The following is a 20,882-nucleotide window of genomic DNA, read 5'->3' on the forward strand; positions in this document are numbered from 1 at the left end:
AAAAAGATAAAAGTAGCTTGAAATATTGAGGAAGACCTTGCATACTTTCTGCCTCTCTCTTAAGAATTCTTAAGTCTCTATATTAATATTTTGTCCATTATTTATTTCTTTCTCAGCCTCCAAAAGTAAATCCACCAAGGGGGGACAACATCCTTTCTGATTCAAAAGAATCTGCCTTTCATTCATTTTCACATCAAGGGAACCATCATGTGCCTCATCCATTGGGATCAAGGTCCTATTCTGATTCAGAAACCATGCAATTTGAAGATCGATCACTGTCTAAATTGAAGGAAAGTGACAGATGCACTGCCACAGAAAACTTATTTCTAGACACCTTGTCCCTCGATTCTCCAGATGATTCTGATGAACCACAATCTCAGAAAGTGGAACAAGAAAGATTCTTAACTTGTGTAAATGAGGTAATGTGGTTTGACTTTTATGCTATCAGTTACATGGTAATTAATACTGCTATCATGACAAATATTTTCATCAAATGCTTATAGTTTATAAGCCAGTGGCATCTTCATCATGATCTTTATTACCTACTGTGAACTGAAATCAAAATCAAGAGTGTGTAAAGCATAAGCACTATACAAAAACGAAGTAGTAACATAATCAAATAATATTTCTAAAACACAGTAGTGAAACTATGCAAATAATGGAAAATTAGTGTAATGTTAACATAACATTACACCTTCTTATATTGTTCTCTTGGCAGCCTCTTCTTGTGGATATCCTTAATGTATATCAATGTTTGAATATTTATTTTATTTATTTGGGTATTTGCAGCCATAGGCAAATAACCTAAATTAGAGTGAAAGGGTTTCCCAATAGAGATATGTATGTATGTATGTATGTATGTATGTATGTATGTATGTATGTATATGCATATGTGTGTGTGTGTACACAAACATATGCACATTTCACAAACAAAAACAAATGTTAAAATGTGAAGAATTTCCTGAATAATTTTAAGGCAAATTTCAGCATACCAAGAGAAATTAAGGGAAGTGATTTGGAGAAAATTAGATGGATCTTTCTTTAGAGGAGCTTGCCGTTCTATGGCAAGTATAAGCCCTTCCACTTGAAAATCTTACCTATCAAAGTACCAGGACAAAATGTTCTTCACAAGATAGGAAAATTTTCCATGGGGAACACTGACTGGGTGATCCAGTTCTTTTCTTATATTTCCATTCCTGGCTTGTAATGAATTCCACTGGAAGAGAAAAAGAACATTCAATAGGATATACTTATGCTATATTTTTGTAGATGACCACTTTTGGAGTAGAAATATTCTTATAGATGTTGACATAATTTTACAAATTGCCCACAAACTTAATCTGGAGACAAAGGCAATTCCTTTCTTGCATGATTTATAGGAGTCCATGCTGGCAATGCATCTATATACTATTACTTGTCAATTTCACTGTCATATTCTCAAGGTCCCAAAATAAATAGTACTTAAGTGGTGGAAAATTCCAGTACTAGCCATACACAGTAAACCAAACAATAAGGCTACCAGCCTAAACTTCCTGGTAGAATGGTGACTTTGTATTGGGTACTGTGTCTTGAGCTGCCTTTCATTAAAGCTATCTCTCCTGGCTAAAGTGAATGTAAAGAAGCTGGCTTTGTTTTTGAACTAAACAACCTTTTTGTCACAAATGTAAGTATTCTTTTGTTGACCTTCTGTGTGCCCTTATAGATCTTTTCAGACTGTTTTCTGTAAGGCAGTGCATCTTATTGGTCTAGTCCAGTAGTCCTCAAGGTATCTCCAGGACTCTTTCAGTGGGCTGGCAAAGTTAAATAAATTAATATTTTAAAATTTCTCATTTTTAAAACAGTAAACATTGATAGATACAGTGCTTTTTTTCTTAAAAAAAAAAAGGTGCCGGAACTCACACATGTCATACAACCCACCTTGCCTACCCTACAAGGTTCCATCCAAAAAAGGTGCCGGAACTCTGTTGTGGGCGTTCTATGAGAAAAAAAGCCCTGGATAGATATAACCTACACACTTTGCAGTCCTCAGTCATTTTTAAGAATATAAAAGGGTCCTGGGACCAAAATATGTGAGAACCATTGGGCTAGTCCTTCTGTCCACTGACAAAAAAATGATCAGATTGTCTATATGTGTGAAGCTTTACAGAAGTTGTCAGTTTGTAATTCAGTTTAGGCTTCAGAACTTGTAATTGATTAATTATAAGCATAAAAAGCATTGCTGAGTTGGTTATATCACCAACCATATTAGAGTTGTCAATCAGCTAGATTTTACTTGGAATCTAGTCATGCCATCCAGTAAACCTTTTTTTAAAAAATGTTATGTTTTCTATCCAAACCTAAGATTAAATATCCAAGAATTATTCTGACCAATTATTTTACAGCACCAGAAGAAGTCCTACTACTGCCTTTCAGTGTAGGGTGTTTTGCTGAAAGAGAAATGTTATGGTATTTTTTTAGTTTGGGAAAAGGGTGTTCTTTATTCATAGAGAATGCATTATTGTCACTCATAGTATTGCTGTGATATTGAATTTCTTTTGAAACAAAAGATAGAAAAAAGATGTTATTCTTACATCATGCATTTTTTTAAAAGAGGCATTATGTTATTAATACTAATGAAGCCCCAAATGTGTTTTGATGGATTATTTCAAATTCATGGTGCCATGATCCCTTAAAATAATGAAGCCTTTTGCATCTTCCCCCCGCCCTGATGATATTGAATTAAAGAATTACAAATTCTGTAATTGTCTAGAATTCTTTACATTTTTCTATATGAACTACTAAGGCTTCAAAATCCTCTCAGAAGCCATTATGTAGAAAGAATTTTGATACATTCTTCAAAGGATTTTCATATATTCGAACAATTAAATAAACTAATGCAAACACAGCCACTGATACACATATATGCAAGATCTAAAATTAACTCTTAATTTTACTTCCAGGAAGAAGAAATGCACAAGGGAAATCTGCAAAGGTGAGTAAAGATGAAAGAAAGAAATCCCAAATGAACTCTGTAATGTATTAACACATTTACCTTCATATGCACTGAGTTCAGATCTATTTAAAAATTACTTTTAGAATCTTTCCATGACAGTTGTTTGATAGCTGTGTATTTTTGTTATGCACAAGCATTCAGTGCTTAAAATGAAATCTGCAGTTTAAAGTAAGAATGAACCAGTATCTTTTAAAGGATTTTCATATGATTTCCTTCCTTCCTTCCTTCCTTCCTTCCTTCCTTCCTTCCTTCCTTCCTTCCTTCCTTCCTTCCTTCCTTCCTTCCTTCAGGGCAATGTCAGTTTCCTCCATGTCAGAGTTCAAGCGTTTGATGGACATTTCTCCCTTTCTTCCTGAAAAGACTATACTATCCTCTAACACCAAAGAAGATACAACACCTCCATTATCTCCTGATGATTTGAAATACATAGAGGAATTTAACAAAAATTGGGATTACAACACTACCGGAAGCCAGAGTGGAGCTTTAGAAAGGCCTTCAGATGCATGGGCAGAAAGGACAGAGATGGGAAAGGCAGGAAATAATTCTGTTCCAGATCCATTCCAGCCATCTTCATGGTACCTTACCACAAGTGTTACTATGACAACTAACACCATGACGAGTCCTGAACACTGCCAGAAACAATCACCAAGAAGTTACATTGTCACAGAAAAAATAGGAGTTAGAGTCTTCCATAGTCCACCATTGGTTCGCAGGTTTGATAACTCACTTGTCCCTGGCAGTGAAGGGAAAAATCAGCCTGAGGCAGACTTTTTGTTTCCCGTGACCAAAGCTAAAGGAAATGTGGGTGAGATAAAAAGTACTTCATCAGAAGTGCTTGGAAGATGGTCCTGTGACCTCTCCAAACATCATAATGATTTCCTAGAAACTGGCCTTCATCCCATTGAACATCCTATCTGTACTACGGTGGGTTTTGCCTCATCCTTGCACAATCTGGAGCTGTCCAAAAACATGAGTGATGATATGAAAGAAGTAGCTTTTTCTGTCAGAAATGCAATACATTCGAGCTCAACAGATCTTCAATTCAGAGACACAGCTTGTCAAACTAATGGAATGAGAACAATGGGGACCCAGACTACTCAAACTATCAATGTGGGCTTACAGACAGATACTTTGCGTGCGATCACTAGCAGTCCACATAAATGTCTGACACCAAAGGGGGGCTCTACCCCTGTTTCATCGCCCTCAAGAAGTTTAAGAAGCAGACAAGTGGCTACTGCTATTGAAAAGGGAAAATATGAACGGACATGTTGCTCTCCAAAATATGGCTCTCCAAAATTACAAAAAAAAGTTTGTTCCAAAACAGATCAGCCAATTAACCGGATATTACCAAGCACACCTCAGAAAGGATTTAGTGAATCTGCTTGGGCCAGATCTACCACTACAAGAGAGAGTCCAGTTCATACTACAATAAATGATGGCCTCTCAAGTCTATTCAATATCATTGACCATACCCCTATAACTTATGATACTTTCCAAAGATGCTCCAGTTCCAGCAGCCGGTCAAGATCAGCAGAACCCAGGCCAGAACTTGGATCTATGCAAGATGTGTGCATAAGTATGCGTGGCAGGTCACCCAGTCCTCTTCGTTTGGGTACAGAACCACAAAAAGATGAAACGGATGAAATTACAAGTATCAGGCAAGAATTATCTACTCCTCCAGGATACATGCTAACAGAAAACGCTGCCAGAATCCTGAACAAGAAATTTATAGAGAATGCCTTAGCTTCACATACCCCTCCAAGTCTTAGCAATGAAAATCATCATACAAAAGAAATAGTCAAAGTTGAACCAGGATCCATTGAGGTAAGAAGTTTTATCCTTATAATAGTAAAACAAATTAGAAATGTTCATGTAGTTTGTAAGTGCTGTTTAATACATATACTTACATTATTTTGACTCAAAAATAAATTGATTGCTATTGTGTATATTGTGAATTTTTGAAGAACCTGATAACATCATTACTTTTCAAATGGGTTTTTGGAGACATAGTATTTCTGTATGATAAGTCACAGTACACTTGAAGTTGGATTTCTAAAATGAACATAATTCTGTGAAAAAATATTTTGGAATTTTTGCATTTCTTTGCTATTGAATATTATCAGAGCTTCGTGTGGGTCCTAATGAAGCACAGAATAACTGTTACTGAACAGATAACGCTAAAGGTTGATGTTTGTTTCATTTATTTAATAAAAAAGGAATTCAACAATACGGAAAAATAATTATTCTTTGATTTAATCAATTCAATTACAGGGCTAACTAGGGTAATTATTATTAGCTCATTAACAATTAGAGTGATTTATGTATATAAATCTAATATCTTTGATTTTCATTATTGTGATAATGAAGTCCTCACTATACAGTTTGAAACCATGCTCTACTCAAAATAAATTTTGTAAAACTTTTGCTATCTGGTGGTATTTTTCATCAGGCTCCTACATAAAGCTCTGAGAACAATCAATTGCAATGATACATAAAAAAATAGGAAATTAGAAAAACAAATGAATACCTTTTCACAAGACTACATATGCCGATAATAGTTCTATCGGGAAGATAGCAAATAAACCAATAGATGGATGGATAGATAGATAGATACATAGATACATAGATGGATGGATATATATTGCCACTATTGCAATTTCAGTTTCTATTAGTCCAACTTCAAACATTTTTCACAGAAAAATGTTATGCCTAATTGGTATGGTTAGAATTCAGTTAGAATAACTGAATAACTGAAGGTTGCGTATTAATATCTATATAGCTTAAACATTTAATTCTTGCAAAGTTTCCTACCCTATAATATCCTTTACATGCTTTATATTTTAATTCCCCATTTTTATTATTAACACTAATTACAAGTAGGAGAGGGCAAACAGAGTGATGAGAAATGAAGAGAAGATTATGGGAAGTGAAGTTTAACATATCTAGAAGATCTGAAGTTCAGGAAAGTTCAATATAGCATTCAAGAAATGTTTTTTACTCCATCCTAAAATAACTTAGCTGCAAGGAATGACTGCCTAAAATGTAGAAGAATTGAACATGAGGTTACATACTGTATATTTGCTAATTTAGTCTCCCAAACCATTAATATTTATATAGTGCCGAATTCAAACAGTAGTTCACTGAAATTGGTTTAGGTAATACAGACAAATGTGGAGAAAGGAAATGCAAATGAACTGCTTCCAGATCACATAATTAAGAGGTACTCAACAAAATTGGCATATTCTGGCAGAGTAAAATGTCCTTTTCCAGATAAAAATGTTTAGGTTTAGGGATGGAGGAAGAGGAGCTTCAGTACTGTATATAGGATACATGGCTCTCAATGAAATTTTAATAGCTAAACTCAGTTTATTATATTTATTTTTGAAGTGTATAAAGCTAGTATTTAATGGATAATAATAGAAAATACCTCTAATTTGCACTGTTAGATTAATGTATATTTAATTTTGTGTTAGAAGTATTTGATGTTTCTATGCACTAAAGGCTAACTACCTTTACCAACTTCAAAAATAAATCCTTATAAAAACAAGATACTTTATATTTACAAATTCACTGAACATTTATCAAATTGTCATAAATAGAGGGGAAAGCACAGCTGATTATTTTTAATGCAGTTATAATTCTTGTTATAATGGTTTTTGAGTGGACCTTGTCAAGATGACAGCAGCTTCACACGAATTAATTCATAGAACAATTCTATGGATATTTTCTTAGAAGAATCACTGGATTCAATTGGTCTTTCTCTTAAGTGTGTATTATATTTCTTCTATGTGCATTTTATTTTTATATGCTACATTTCTGTTTATTCTGTTTAAAGTTGTACAAAACATAACAAAGTTAATATAACTAAAAGTAAAATTAAACATTAACATTATGAACAATTAAAAGCTTGGCTGTTCATGCCATTTGACTAAATTCTAAGATGTGTGAGCCAAATAAACCTTCTTAGAGAATATATTCAAGAGTCAGGGGCTCTTCTGCCGATTGGAGAGGTGATTCACTGTGGGATACATGGTACCTCAGAAAGCCAGGCTTTAAACTTTTGAGCTTTAGAAAGCTATACTAGCACCTTAAAATGTACCTATCAGGAAATCGATAACTAGTGCAAAATTCTTTTAGAAATGTCATCATTGACCTCTGCATCTTGTAGCAGCCCAAAACCTGGCAGCCACCACATTTTGCACCAGCTACAATATCTAAACACTTCTCAAGGTTTAGCCTCATATAAAGCACATTTTAGTAATACATACAAGTTGTGACCAAGGTGTTGATAACTATAATTAAACAGGACTAGTTTAGAAAGGTTGGTAGTTGGTGTATTAATGTGTTCCTGATCACAGCCGTCAAATGTAAATCCAGTGATAATTTGTATATCAAGAAACCCTCCCAAACTTTGAACATGCACAGTGCAAATCCATTCAGAACAGTATTACCTTCAATTTATTAGATTAAGTAATATAATGACTAATTGACTAATTGTATTAATAAGCCTATTTACAAGTCTTGTTAATGCTGATGTCCTATTAGTTTCATTTGTTTATTCCCATATACTCTCGCTGTAGTAACTTAAATTTTCTACAAATGTGTAAATTTTTAAATGCAAACATTGAAAAATACAGCGTCAAAATGCATATTTTCAAAAAGTGCTATTATAAACTTGTGATTAAGTTTATAATTAGAATCCGCTTACTGCAAAAGTTTAATAGCTGTGGCTTCCGTTGAGAATTTCTGGGTTACAATATTGTAAAGTAAAGCCATGCTTTGTTAGTCATACATTCTGTAATACTTGATAAATCATAGGCACATCTGAGAAATGCAGATATGTAGTGTGTGTGTGTGTGTGTGTGTGTGTGTGTGTGTGTGCGTGCGCACACTCACACATACACAGATAGACAGACATAGATCTAGATCTAGATCTGCAGAAGAGGCCTTTATCCTGCAGGGATAGACAATGACTAAAATGATGATGTGATTGTGATGATGATGATAGATATATTGTAGATATATAAAATGCTTAGGAGTGAGTATTCTTTAACTGCTGCCAAGAGTTAGATACTAAATTGCAGTTTTAAAAGTAGCTGGACAATCATTTCATTACATTAAAATTCTAAGTATTAAGTTGCAGTACTGATAACACTGAATCTCTTATTCTTAGGTTAAATAAAAACATTTTTCCAGTTTCAGCTAGAAAGAATCAGTCATCAGAATTTATTTTGAAGAATCTGAAGAAAGTTGAAGAAAGTCATATTATCTGACAAAAAGACTAGCTGATGTAGTGTTCTCCCTCCCCCCCCCCCGTTTTTTTCTTCCTAATAATATGGTTTGGCTGTTTTAACCTCTGACATAATTTCTAGAGGGATAGCATATGGTAATATATTGTTTTCTCTTTACTAAATAGAACTCAGATGCCAAAATAAAATGGTAAATTCATGTCTACTAGACATAGTACCATGCAATATACTATTCCTTATCTGGGGAGAGGGGCAGATGGGGGGGAGAAGAAAAGAAACTTTCCCATTTGGAATGAATTCTGATTTCAATGAAAGTTATAACAGTTTCTAAAAATTAAATGTACTGTTTACAATCATACTCTACTCTCCAATTAGAGTGTATCTACATCTGTTTTCTAAATGTAAAGTTACCAGTAACAGTTTGCCTCTTCTATACTCTAGCCTTGCTAATTTTTAAAAAGGTACTAATATATTAAATTTAGAGAGTGCTTCAGTGCTGATTTAAAATTTCTTGTTTAAATATTCATTCCAATCTGCTTGCTTTTTTCCCTCTGTCTTGTCTGTGTCCAGAACCAAACTGTCTTACTAACTACCCCTTGGGGACCCTAACCCTGCCTGCCTCAGTACTGTAAGTCTTTCCTACCTTTGTTTGCAAAAAAACAACAATTTTTACTCGATGGAAAAGTATAAAGTGCATAAGCAACAGCATTCCTGATATTAGCAAGAAGCGGCATTGGATTTGAAATGGCCAGCAAACATTTGAGTCCTGAATTGTCTTCAAAATAGTTCTTATCGATCATTATTTGTATGATTGCTCTAAAATCACTAAATCTAAGTGTTTCATCTTAAACCAGATTCATTCCATGGAACAGGATTTTCACAAATATGCTAGATTTAGGGTTCTGTCCATAATAGCCATATTGAATGGTCAAAGGAATATGTTTTATCTTAGCTGTTTTGTATTTCACAATCATTTTTGCACCCGCTAAGGTGATTTGCAGTTTCAAATCACTGCAGATCACCAGCTATAGACACAATGCTATACTTTACCATTTACTAAATTCATTTTATAGGATCAAACTCTGTAAAAGTCAGTTCTAGAAATCAAAAGTTTAGAAGTAAAATGGCAAGAATCAGAGGTTCTTAATATTTAAGGACCAAAAAGACATTCAAGTTTCCATTTTGTTTATGGGATGATTTCCATTACATCATCTTAATTTCATCTTTGCAAAAGCTTTCAATAGATAGGCTTAACATATTTACCTTAAATAGAAAGAAAGCAAGTCATATAACAAAAATGGATGACATCATTATCTCATTACCTTATTTCATTCTAAGAATATGCACAAACATATGGAATCCAAGAGCTGAGACTTCTGGGAACTTTTCCAGAGTTCCAGTTCACGAAAGAAACCAATCCCAAATGTTTCCTAGTAAAGCCAGTTATGCATATTATTAATACATTGAAAGAAGCATAGTTTCTAATCTGCTTGAAAACGTAGATGGGGAAGACCGAATGAATATCTTACGCATGCTTTTATTCACAGTCAGTCATATAGTCTTATATTAAAGTGGTAGAGTTCAGTTGAAACTATGTCTAATTAAGAGTGTGAAGGATAGAACTTTATAGTACTAAAAATGTATAACATACTGTATCTAAAGTAGACAGAAGGCACAAAAGCACATTCAAATTACAGACCAGTATGCCTGTCAACTTTCCCTGAAGTGCTATCTCATAGTAGAACAGGTGTTCTAGGAGGTATGAGAGAAGAACACGAGGAGGATATGCAATGAGTATACATTCCCAATAGGGTCCTCCAAAGGGTGAAGGCCCTCCCAGCTGCCCAGTTAAAGCAGCAAGCATCTATACTGAACAACAGCAATATAGGAAGATGCAAGCAGCAGATGATCACTTTAGTGACAACAGCAAAGGAATTAATTCATACTGCATGGGAAAAGGCAATGGTAAATCACATCTGTACTTTTATTGATAAATCTATATGGATAGAAAATATTAAATGAGTGCCTGTCAGGTCAGGTGGTAGTCCAGCCTTTAATATTACAGTTATCCAGTTTTATAATCCAACCACTGATGCAGAAGAAGAAGAGGTTGTTGAATTTTATGATGAATTCAGTTTAAAATAAACAATACGGAAACAAGATGCCCTCTTTATGATTAAAGACTGAATGCCAAAATTGAAAATATTAAGGGGGAAAATGTAGTTGTATGGCTTAGGAAACTTAAATGGAGGAGGAGGAGAATGTACTGATTTTTTCCAATCTAATGTGCACAGTATAATTAATAACCTTAATTTCATGCACTAGTAAAATAATACTTAAGATCAACCAACACAGGTTAGAGACCTACATGGGAAAGGAGATGCCAAATATTCAAGCTGGCTTTAGAAAAAGCTGAGGGAAACAAGACATTATTGCTGAGATATACTGGATAATTGAAAAAGCCAAGAATATCAAAACAAGTCAGTGCTATATGTGCTTTATTGATTACAGAAAGGCCTTTTGTTGATCACATTAAGCTATGGAATACGCTCAGAAAAATGGTAATCCCAGAATATCTCATTGTCCTCTTGTGAAACCTATACACTCCCCTAAACCATAATACAGATAGAAAATGGCAAAATATTCTGGTTCCAGATTGATAAAGAAGTGAGACAAAATTATATATTTGTTCCATATTTATTTAATCTATATGTTGGGAAACTGAAGTAAAGACAAGGATAGAGAAAGCTCGAACAGCATTTTTCAAAATGAAAAAGGTCTTCTGCAGTCACGACATAAGCCTAAGACTGAAAATCAGGCTTGTCAGATGCTATATTTTTTCTATCCTGCTCTATGGAGTAGAGAGTTGGTCTCTGACAGAAGGCCACCTGAAGAGACTAGAAGCATTTGAAGTGTGGATTTACAAGCGGCTGTTACGTATAAGCTGGATTGACAAGATCAGAAATGAGGAGGTGATAAGCCGCCTGGGAAAGTCAAGGGAAATCATCAAAACAATTAAAAAATGAAAATTAGAATATTTTGGACATGTGATGCGACACTCAGAAAAATACAGGATACTCCATTTAATCCTCCAGGGAAAGATTGAAGGCAAACGAGGTCCAGGTAGAAGAAGAACATCATGGCTTCAAAACCTAAGGGACTGGTTTGGACAAAACTCAGCAGCACTTTTTCCTGCGGCTGCTGATAAAAACAGGATCGCCAACATGATCGCCAACGTCTGATAACAGATATGGCACAAGAAGAAGATATGTTGAGAAGCTGAATTGGAAGCTTAGCATGTTTTAAAAACTGGAGGAAGAAACATCAATGACCTGAACTATGCTAATGGCCCTGTTCTAAAGGCTGAAAATGCAAGGGATCTGCCAGTCCTAGTACTAAAGGTCAAGGAACAAAAGTAAAGAATACGCACAACCAACCTTAAAATTGACAACAAAAACATTGAACTGGTAGATAGCCTCTGAGAGTCAATTTTGTGTAGTGAGGGCCAGTTTTGTGTAGTGGTTAAAGCAATGGGCTAGAAATCAGACTGCGAGTTCTGGTCCTGACTTACATGCAAAATCAGCTGGGTGATCTTGGGCCAGGAACACGTTCTCACCTCTAGGAAGGAGGCACTGGCAAATCGTTTCTGAAATTTGAAAACTGCAGTGACTAGTTCAGGCAATCACCCCTGAATATTGACTCAGAAATACCTCCACCCACCCGAAGATATGGTAGCTTCAGCATTTTGGGATCAATTATCAAGAGTAAAGGAAGAAGCAGTCAGGAAATAAGCCACAGAATAGCACTTGATACAGCAACCATGAATGCCTTAGAAATACAGCAAGCATGAATGCGTAGGTGGCTGTATTCTTATCTTCATTGTTTCTTGAAAAGCTTCTAAATAAAAGGTCTATAGATCTGTTAAAAAAAAACTGGCTCCATTTCTTTTATGCTATTCCTACTTTTAAATATTGGTGAAGAGATCTTGACTGATTACTATATTTTTAGCTCTTGTTGAAAGTTTGACTCTCCAACACTAGCCATGTCAGGGAAATCTAGCATACATGTCAGAATTATATACCATCTTTCCTGCTCATTTTCAGACATTGTTCACAAAGTGTTTGAATGTTTTTTGCCTCTATAAAAACAGCTGATCCTTGAAGTAGTTTAAAGACAGCAGCATAAGTACAACAGTTTTCACTTTCTTCATTTCTTAACATCTTTTGCTTCCATATGCGCTTTCTCCTGTGTACCATTCTGTATGGAACTGCATGAACATGTTGAATTTTGATGGGACTTCTCTTTGAATGAATGAGTTAGGATAGTATTTGGTCTCTTTCAAATCACATTATCAGCTACCATTTCTTGTAATCTTTGTTTCTTCTTTGTTCCATATTTATAGCATAGCAGAAAAAATCCATCACTTTATTCAACTTGTGTTTTTGGCACTTGCCATTCCATAATCCTACCTGTGTGTTAAAAGATTCTATTTTATATGTTACTGTGTACATTTTTATCTTATTGAGTATACTGTACATGTCACTCTCACCTGCAAAACAACTAGAACTTTGTGAACACACCTCTTATCTCAGCAAATCCAACACTTTTTCCAAGGGCTTTGAAATTCTGTTTTTATAATTTTATACCTCTGAACTTTATTTTACATTGCACCACACTATGGGCAAAATGGTCTATTCTGGGTGAAAACTCAATCCTTGCTAACAATCATTATCAGCTCTGAAATATAAATAAACTGCCGCTGTAAAATATTGCATTTTTAAAACAAAAGTAGATCTTAATATTGTGCTAATATAATTTAATAATTGAATAACCTTCATTACATTTAATTTTCCAGTTTCATCCTTTAATAAACTCATGTTGCAGAGCAAATTTATACAGCTAAGTATCCAACTTGAAGCAATCTGGAACTGTTTAGTTAAAAATTCCAAAAATGGCACCAAATTCTGTTAGTATGTGTTGATTAGCAGTGGTTTATTTAAGAGCATTTCAAATTAGTGATGATGACCAATGATACAGATAGTCCTCAATGTACAATTGAGCCCAAAATTTAAGTTGCTAAGTGAAAAATTTGTTAAGTGAGTTTTGCCCCATTTTATGATTTTTTCTTACCACATTTGTTAACTGAGTCGCTACAGTTGTTAAATTAGTAACCCGGTTGTTAAGTGAATCTAGTTTCCCCATTGACTTTGCTTGTCAGAAGGTTGAAAAAAGTGATCACATGACCTTGGGACACTGCAACAGTCATAAATGTGAGTCAGATGTCAAGCATCTGAATATAAATCACATGACTATGGGGATGCTGTGATGGTCATAAGTGTGAAAAATGATCATACACTTTTTTCAGTGTCGTTGTAACTTCGAACAGTCACTTAATGAACTGTTGTAAGTTGAGGACTACCTGTATATCAGAGTTTGTTGCTCTTTGATCCAAATTTAATATACTAAGAGTTATTAAATTCTGTGTCTATTCTTCAACTAAATATTATATTTTAATTTGAAAGATTGTAATTCTTAAAGAACCTAACTCAAAATTTCTTTTATATATATGGGCCCCAGGCCAACTGGCAGGAGTTGAAAAGGGTTGGTGTGGCTCTCACCTTAGGGGCTACGATGTTCCAAAGGAGAGGAAATATGGCAGAAAAGGGTCTTCTCCTGGACCCTATCAGCCAAAAATCCTTGACTGATGAGGTTCACATAATTGGTGACATATATAGCAGCAGCCCCCAACCTTTTGGGCACCAGGGAGAAAGGTTTTTCCATGGACCAGAGGGGACTTGGTCTTGCATGCTGTCTGCATCCTGTGGGTGCAGCTTCACTATGTACATGGCCCAGTTGCTGGCATGTTGCAATCCGGCGCTGGTCTCCAGGTATTGGGGACCCCTGCTGTACAACTATGACACTGTTCTTCAATCTTGTGGACAAGACAGGATTTTACTATTATCTTGTCTTGTTTATTTATGTGGTTATAGAATGTGAATGAATGATTATCAGATCATTTAAGACCATGTAAGCTATGGTCATCTAGAGATTGCTGATGTACAACTCCCAGCATCTTATTAACATTATTTCTGCTAACTGGGACTGTTAAGAGTTGAAGATTATGAGAATTTAAAGGGTTACAGATTGCTTTTCTACATACAACTCTTCATTCATTTTATTCTTATTGACTGTAAGCGGAACAGACTGAACATTTCAAAACAATATCCAAAAATGCTGCTTTTTTCAAATTATACATGTACATATTTAAATACTGTTTTCCTCCCTTGTGTACTGTATGAATTAGTAAAATTGTTCTGTTTCCATTTTTCTCACAATAAAGGAACTACCTTGTTCTGCCCTGGCTCCATCCTTAGAATCCTGCTTCTCTAGACCTGAGAGACCAGCAAATCAGCGCCCACCATCCCGATGGGCCTTACATTCTCCTACTGCCTCACTTTAGAAGACTATGTAAACCAGAAACTGCTATTAGAGAATTCAAACCAATGACACAAACCTGCATGAATTATCACATCATAATTTGCTATCTTTTGTATGATGGATCCATTATCATGGCCAGTCTCTGTCAGTGAGAAGTTCCAGTGTTCAAAGAATGTTCTAGAATGCAGCTTCTTAGTATACAACTGGAGAAACCCTGATGTTTCTAGAATGAAACAGCTAATGTGCCTGTTAATAACTTATTTTTTCATAGCTCAGAAAACTATTTTTGCCACCATCTTTTCTACACACAGTATATTAACTAAAAGAATCTAAAAATTATACAGATAAAGGTAAGATTTTAAAAAATAAATTTTGTTTCAAAGAGACAGTGAATCTGTTCTCTCTCTTGCTCTCTTAACTGCTGACTGCCTTGTAATATGTTTGCACTGTTGAGATTTAGATTATTTGGCTATTTTTCTGCCTCCTTCGTTTAATATCAGATTCTTAATTTTATTGATTTTGGTTTCATTTAAAAAAAATTCATAAAGGTGCTTTAGCATAACTGAAGCAGTAAATGTTAGTGAAGGAAACCCTTGAACTGGTTGACTAAAGTTATCTTAAATTAGAAGGGATTATAGAGAATATGAAATGTTTAGAAATGGGAGGAGGAAGAGTGGAAGTGAGCTGTATAGTAAACACACTCAAGATCTGCATGTCTTTAGATTGTTAGCACTTTAGTGCATGTACACAATGCTTCAGTACTCTCACTGTCTAGATTTCAATCTCTTTCACTGCTATATGATTGTGAATTTATCTGTACTGTACTTTTAATGTTGGTATTCTTGCATTGATTGTACAAAAGAGTTTTTAAATGGCTGTCAAATAGTTCAACTGAATATGTACAGTGTCTGTTTAAAAATTCCCTTCTTTGGGGAAAAGCACTGAGAACTCTGGGCATACTAAATTATAACTGGTCTTGTTTTAAGAGTTTCTTGAGACCATGTGGTGTGGAAATAAACTCCTCAGCATTTACAGGTCCCCGGAGTTTCTTGAAGTTTGTTATAATGATGCACATATTCAAGCAAATTATCAGGTTTTCTCAAGACATTAGAAAGAAATGAATAGGAACAATGCTATTAATAATGTGTATGTAAAAGACAATTATTAGTTATTAGGATGACAGATGTTTTCTTCATATTTCTTTTGATAATTATTGTGTATACATGAATAGTATTTGATAATGGGAACATGCTAATAACACCTATCAAACAGAATAAATTAAAAGTCAAGTTTAAAAAAGATTTGTATCTTTTCACACGTCTGTTGTAAGAAATAACACGAGCAAAGAAACTTGCTAAGTAAATTCTGCTGACACTTTTGATATCGTTAACACATAAAAACTAAGAATGGCAACATTTTTTAATTACAAGAACATTGCAGTTAAGACTGCAAAGCAGATTAGAACCATATGATCTTGGAACTATTTTTTCCACTCTCTCTAATCCCATATTCTCACATTTGCCTCCTGAATGCTGGCCTCATTCTTGACTGTCCTTTTGATACTGTTTCAGTATCCTTTGCACCCTAGCTCAGACTGGTATGTTGAATATATATAGAAAAGGGTGAAAGATTAGTAGAAAATGTGATTTCAGGAAGTCAAATCTGAAAATGAGCACAAATAACCCTCTAGATATGTTGCATTTATTTACATACACACACGCATACATACACATACAGGTACACATACATAGATGTTTGGGGAGGGTGTTTGTGGGGTGGGGAGCGTCTTTCAGAAAGCTGTGAAAGTTATAGCATAATCTTACAATGCCTGAACTACAAAAAATCAGGGATGGCAACAACATTTCTTGATTTTCCTGTTGTCATCTAGTGTCTGGCTATGGTAAGCCACCAGAGATGGGCAGAAAAAAATGTCAAAAATTGTTTATTCACCTAAGAGTCTGCAGTGCCAAGGAGTTTCTCTGAATGGAATGAATCCATTGAATACAAATGCATAAACTCCCATAAGCCATTTTTTAACCCTCTTATGAGGAGTAATCATATTGTTAACCTATACTTGCAGTCCAGCACAGGCTTAGGGACTTTCACTGCACCATCACATTGTGTTATTGAAATTTGACTGCCTTTTGTAAGTTTCTTACAAAATGAACATGCAATCTAATATTTCAAAATAAATATTTAGCTTTGAGTAAAAAAATGTACTATTAATAACTTAAAGTATGTGAGTCTCAGTTGTACTTTCAAATATTGTACAGTATAACAAGGCTACATAAACAATATATATGAACCAAATCTTAAAGCTAGTTAGAAAATGTTACTTTATTAGACTCTCTTTTTTAAACATAGGCTTAACTATAGAAAATATATTTCCAATAAACAATAAAAGATTTAAAAATAATATCTTTATTATATCTTTATTTAATCTTAGAACCAGAAATAGGTAATTGGTATATTTTATTAAATTTTCATTAGTTCATTTCAGATTCAGTTTTAGCTTGAATCATTTTGATAATTTCAGTCAGAAAGCCAACTGGAATAACGTTCATTGTATTTTCAAAAGTCTGGTGAAACAAACATCTAGGCCAGTACAGTTTGTTAACAGTAATAACATTGTTTTCAGACTAAAGCAGTAAATTTTAAGATAAACGATACAGAAATAAAGAATTTTATATTAAGCCAGACCGACCTTTGGATGATATTGGGTTTGGGAAGGCAATGATGTATGACAAGCAATCACAGAAAATAAACAGGAATTTGGCAGTGGAGTTAAATGCAAAGAAGTTCATTCATTTGCAAGTTCATTCAGTATGTCATACTATTTCCAAAGACTTCCAAGCAGTAAAGAAAAAGAAAAGAGCAGAGTGATCAAAAAGTTATATATTTAGCTGTGAAGGATGAAATGGGTTTTTTTTCCCAAATAGGTTCTAATTGCAAAAGATATTTCCAGAGAGCTCTTGATTATCCATTGTGAATGATGGTACAATTGTTTCTTATTGAGTCAGCAGAAATAAAAGAAAATATAAGATAGATAGGTTTTAGGGACTAGGCTCACTGAGTGAATTAACAGGAAGAGCTACTGAAAGTCTGCCAGTTGAATTCAATACTTAATTTTCTTTTTAAGTGAATATTGTATAACTGGCTAAACTGAGAGCAGAGAAAGAAACAAAAAGAAATGTAAACCTACTAATGATGCCTTAAGGAACAAAGGTGACTAAGAATTCAATAGTTGTGATCTGAAATGCTTATGTCATCTTTCCTATCTGAAAACAACGTGGCATATATTTGCAGAAGTAGCAAATGTTCAATAGTACTTGAAATCAGAGGATTAATGAGAGACCAGTAAAGTTTACCAGATTAAATTGGCAAGGGCACTACAAAAGATGATGACAAAGGAAATGTGCAAGTGATCCTCAATATATATTCAGTCAGCTACTGGTAGTTACAACTAGTTCTCTTGAGTTCTGGCCATCCCACCCCTCAACACAGTCACATGATTGCCATTTGCAATCTTCCATGCCAACTTCAGTGGGGAAATCAGTGGGCAACCTGGAAGAGAAGGTTGCAAGCTTCTGGAGTAAGTAACCCATACCTACGCACCTTTTCAGTCTTTGCACTTTCACTGGGCTAGCCACTCAGGCACCCCTAACCCACACAATGACTCTTGCACACCCCCAGACACCCTGCCTGATATGCAGCTCTCATGGACAACCAACCAAGGCCACACTTTTTGCACACCCTCTGCGATTCTCCCTTGCACCCATGCACGCTCCTTGCTCCCTATGTAGCAGCAGCCACCTGCCTGCCTGCAAGCCTTGAATTTGCAGTGTCCTGCCACAGCTTTGGTTGTGGGAAGTCAGCAGAAAGTTGCCTCGCCTAACAAGTCCGTGGGATTCAGTTAACAGTGGCAACTGCGACCACAGGGAATGTTGCTGCTAAGCAATGCAGTCGTAAAATGCAACCTCATCATTTAATGATGGAAATTCTGGTCTCAATTGGCATCGTAAATCAAGGACTGCCTGTGGAAGACAAATAGCAAATATAGTAGTATAGTAGTAACCAGAAGCAAGAGATAGAACATACTGTGCACTATTAGCCTCAGTTTTCAGGCTTTTAACATTTGAAGAAGCAGACATTCCAGAATAAAAAATATGATCATGGATCCCTAAAGGCCAGATGCAGTCCTGGATTAATCATTAAATAGAATAAGCACATTCAGTACTTACCAAATTGTAATGTCAATTAGGTAACGGATGGGCTTAGGGGCACTATTGTTGAGCTATATTTTAGGACATCACTTGCTTCAATAAGGCCCTGGCCAGATACAGTTCAATACTGTAATACTCTAAAACAAATACATAAACAAGTCCACATTTATCAAATTCAAAGTAATAGCAGTATCTTAATATAAACAAAAGACTAAAATTTAACATTTAAAAAGAGAGACAATTTCTTCTTTAAAAAGAACAAGTTCACAAAATTCCCTTGCTTTAAGTAAAAAGACAGATACAGAGCTAGTTTAAATGCTGTCTCCTTAATTCTAGGTAGAATCTCTCTTTAAGGAGCTTTTACCCATTGCTTTTTGTCCTACTCTCAGGTGCTTTGGAGAATAAGTTGACCTCTCTTCTCTGTGACAGCCTTCCAGTGTTGGAAGATAGCTATCATGTCACTCCTAACCTTCTCTTCATTAGACTAAACACAGTTCCCTTAACCATTCATCATACAATTTATCCCCCAACCCCTTATCATCATTGTTGCTGTTCTCTGCACTCTTTCTAGGGTCTCAACATATTTTTTCTATTGTGGTGACCTGACTGGATGCAGTTTCCAAGTCTGGCCTCACTAGTTCAGTATAAAAGGATGCTATCACTTCTCATAATCTTGATGATATCCCTCTGTTAATGCAGCCTACAACTGCATTGGCCTTTTTGGCAGCTGCAGCATACTGCTGACTAATACTTAATTGGTGGTCTACTTAAATATTATGTGGTCCATTTTAAATTCTTAAAGATTATAAAGGTGCATGTTCATTTTCTTATTTTAAGGATTGAAGGCACTTAGCTGATATTTGCAGTCTTGTCTCTATAAAAGTGCCCAATTTCTTTGAAGCAGTTAATAGGCCATTTCTGAAAATAGTTAGCAAGGGAAATGCAAAATTAGTGTCCTTGTTGAAGATGAAAGAAAAGAGTACAAAAACTAGATTGCTGCTCAATATTTTGTCAAAAAATATGTTAATAGGTAATGATGACCCAATGCAAAGGCGGAGGATAACCTGAAATAGTTACAGAGGTTATCTTCCTAGGCTCAAAAAATAGGAGCTGGTGAGTATATGGAATACCAAGACTTGTGTTGCCATAAAACTAGACAAAATAGATGGTCAGGTAAAATCACAAGTTCACATCTCCATGGCCCAATGACCTGCATCCCAGGGTATTCAATTCACTAGTACTCTGACCAAATCTTGAGAAATGCCTGTCAGAGAACAAATGTATTTTGAAATTATTTAAAATGGTGAAAACGGAGGATCCAGAGAATAACAGATCACACACAAAACAAACTAACAATAAACAACAGCCCAATCAAAGAGCCCATCAGGACTACTATCAACACTGAGAGAGCAAGCTGTTAATATATAAAATGAGAGCAAACCCCACTCCCTTCTAGCACTGATGACGTTATCTAGTTTGGTAATGAAACATCTACAAGAAAACACCAAGCTTAGAGAGCACCTAGGACTCCACAATTACAGATCAGCCTGACATCAATATTTGAGAAGAGGGTAGAGCAGATCATAAAAAGATTTTTCTGTAAGCTCTTTAAAAAAGCTGGTGGCCATTAGACATCAAATTAAATTTGACAAAAGCAAGTCTCAGCAGACTAAACTTATCTTGTGTTTTTTTAAAAGATATTTTTAAATGCAGGGTGAGAGTACTGGAGATACAACATACTTTAATTTCAGTACAACTTTTGACAAAGTAGCACATAATGTTCTTCACAGTTAGTTAAGTGCAAACTGCCTGGGATCACAAGTGGATACATTGTGGACTTGAAACATGATCATCACCGATGGCTTTATCAAACCAGGAGAAGGTTTCTAGTGGGCTGCCACAAGGGCTTTCTATTCAATGTTTTAAAAAAAGATTTAGATAAAATTGTCAGGTTTGCTGATGACACAAAGCGGGGGGGGG

The 20,882-nt window shown here is 35.1% G+C and overlaps 1 protein-coding gene and 1 long non-coding RNA gene across 5 annotated transcripts in view; one reads left to right on the forward strand and one right to left on the reverse strand.

The window, feature by feature from the left end:
* MTCL1 (microtubule crosslinking factor 1) overlaps window positions 1-15,978 on the forward strand; it is a 96,508-nt gene extending 80,530 nt beyond the window's left edge. For 2 of the 4 annotated variants that reach the window (XM_039339200.1, XM_039339202.1), the window contains 4 exons: window positions 117-419; window positions 2,940-2,971; window positions 3,283-4,816; window positions 14,582-15,978. In XM_039339200.1, coding sequence (XP_039195134.1) covers window positions 117-419; window positions 2,940-2,971; window positions 3,283-4,816; window positions 14,582-14,701 — 1,989 coding nt within the window. In that variant the 3' untranslated portion in view covers window positions 14,702-15,978. Of the gene's footprint in view, window positions 1-116; window positions 420-2,939; window positions 2,972-3,282; window positions 4,817-8,811; window positions 8,870-14,581 lie in introns of those variants that run through there. The other 2 variants (XM_039339201.1, XM_039339203.1) reach the window with 2 other exon arrangements.
* LOC120306267 overlaps window positions 1-19,802 on the reverse strand; it is a 72,856-nt gene extending 53,054 nt beyond the window's left edge. Inside the window, exons 1-2 of the long non-coding RNA XR_005556223.1 lie at window positions 18,921-19,802; window positions 1,098-1,216 (exon numbers count right to left, since the gene is read on the reverse strand). This is a non-coding gene — a long non-coding RNA (uncharacterized LOC120306267). The remainder of the gene's footprint in view (window positions 1-1,097; window positions 1,217-18,920) is intronic.
* Between the last annotated feature and the right edge of the window lie 1,080 nt (window positions 19,803-20,882).

Source organism: Crotalus tigris, unplaced genomic scaffold (genome assembly GCF_016545835.1).
Source record: "Crotalus tigris isolate CLP2741 ecotype Arizona unplaced genomic scaffold, ASM1654583v1 scf7180000017731.4096049, whole genome shotgun sequence".
Taxonomy (NCBI): Eukaryota; Metazoa; Chordata; class Lepidosauria; order Squamata; family Viperidae; genus Crotalus; species Crotalus tigris.